At 26.4% G+C, this 1,941-nt stretch overlaps 1 protein-coding gene across 1 annotated transcript in view; it reads right to left on the reverse strand.

Moving 5' to 3' along the window:
• LOC107648396 (probable WRKY transcription factor 75) overlaps nucleotides 1-1,941 on the reverse strand; it is a gene marked incomplete in the record, with an annotated part of 3,587 nt that continues 1,646 nt past the window's right edge. The window contains 1 exon segment of the mRNA XM_016352278.2: nucleotides 1-524. Coding sequence (XP_016207764.1) covers nucleotides 347-524 — 178 coding nt within the window.

Raw genomic sequence — 1,941 nt, forward strand, 5'->3', positions numbered from 1 at the left:
TAAAAAAGAACAAAGATTATATTGTCTAAGAAGAGTAGTTTTACACAACTTTGACATAATTTTATTTCCTTTTCTGTCAAAGGAAGGGCAACTAAACTAGCTAGAAGTCCCTAACTATATTGATCTAATTAACCGAAGTATATGTTCACATATGCCAGTTTAATATCTTAGATGTTATTATATAGACGAAAATAAGAATGCTATTTTAACAACTCAAAAATTATTAGACAACTTTTATTAAAAAGGTAATAAAAACATATATAGTAAGATACACATGTTTATCATTTTCGACAAAATTTGTCTAATAATTTGGAGTTGTTGAAATATGAAAAACAAAAATAAAAAATCAAAAGGGGGTGTATATTTGCATCTGACTCAAAATGTGTTCGAAGTTGTCGGTTGTCTTCTCAATTGGGTGAGTGTGCACTCCTTCATAGGTGGTCACCACTATACCCTCATCTTTCGTAAGACGTTGTACTTGCTTCTTCACGTTGCACCCTTGATGTGTGCACCTATAGTAGCTCCTGCAAGTAAAAATCAACCAATAACTTTTTTAACAACATGAACAACCATCAATCAAATCAAAACATATTATATCTCTAAATTATCCATTTAAATCTTAATATTAGAATAACTATCTGCACATCTAGTAAAATGAACATCCAATATATCCATTATTCCTATTGTTTAATATTTTCATTGTCTACTTATAATACTTTTTCTAATTGAAATCAATATGTACACTAAATTTCTTGCTTTCAAGATTTTAAGAGATCAGAGGTTACTAATCAACATAATTTATAAAAGATCATGCATGACCGGAGATAACACTAGGGACAAGTTTCTGTTTCCTTATTTTTACAGGTTACTTGTTTGTTAGCTTCTTTCCGCTCTACTGTTTGTGTTGAGCTTTCTTGTTCAAAAAAAAAAAAAAGATCACGCATAAACAATAGGCAATATATAAACACTTTGGTAATTTTTTTGTTAGAAATATAATTATTTATGTGTTTTTTTCTATCAATTTAAACTTTTAAAAAAAATAATTTTATGATATAGTATCAAAATTTTTATAACAAAAAAATCGAGTTAAATCATTGTTATCTCTAAAAACAGAAAAAAAAAACATAAAATAAATAAACTGAAAAAAGAAGGTCCATGTCAAAGATCTAAATAAAATCTCTTGCTTGAATAACGTATTAAAAACATAATTATTTATGTGTTTTTTACTATTAACTTAATCTTTTAGGAAGAGTGATTTAATGATATTTTGTAAATCTTTTTGTTAACGACCCATTTTTAACTTTTCGTTAATGTCCCTCTGTTAATTATTGTCTATTATAAGATCACTTGTTACTTTCTTACTGTATCACATTAATAGAAAACTGCCGCTTAAACTGTTTGCAGCATCTAATTTTATAGCGATTGATTAACCACTACAGAATTGTTTAGTAACGGTTTAAAACTGTTGCTAATCGCCTGCTTTGGTTTAGTGTAAATTGAACTGTTGAATCTTTTGATGAGTAAATTGATTGATGTATAACATTTTAAAAACTAATTTGAATATAATCAAATTTCAACCATTAAACTTGAATAAAGAAGAAAGAAAGAAAAAGAAAAAGAAAAGAAAAAAAAATATGTATCGAGTAGACAAAGCTAAGAGAAGTAATTTTTTCTATGAAGAAATAAGAATTTCTATATATTTAATTTATGTTAAGTGATTTAGTGACTCCCTTATTACTCTGTTAGTATAAAAAGAAAAAGCAATGAGAAAACCCAGTTTTGTAAGCATGATGGAAAATGTTGATGGAAGGAAAATGTTGATGTGCCACCAAATCATCATCCCCTTGTAGGTAAAAATTTTACGTTATTATTTAATTGGAATGATAATTATAAATAATTTTTTTAAATAATAAATTTAGAAATTACTTATTTCAAAAACAA

Source organism: Arachis ipaensis, chromosome B06 (assembly GCF_000816755.2).
Source record: "Arachis ipaensis cultivar K30076 chromosome B06, Araip1.1, whole genome shotgun sequence".
Taxonomy (NCBI): Eukaryota; Viridiplantae; Streptophyta; class Magnoliopsida; order Fabales; family Fabaceae; genus Arachis; species Arachis ipaensis.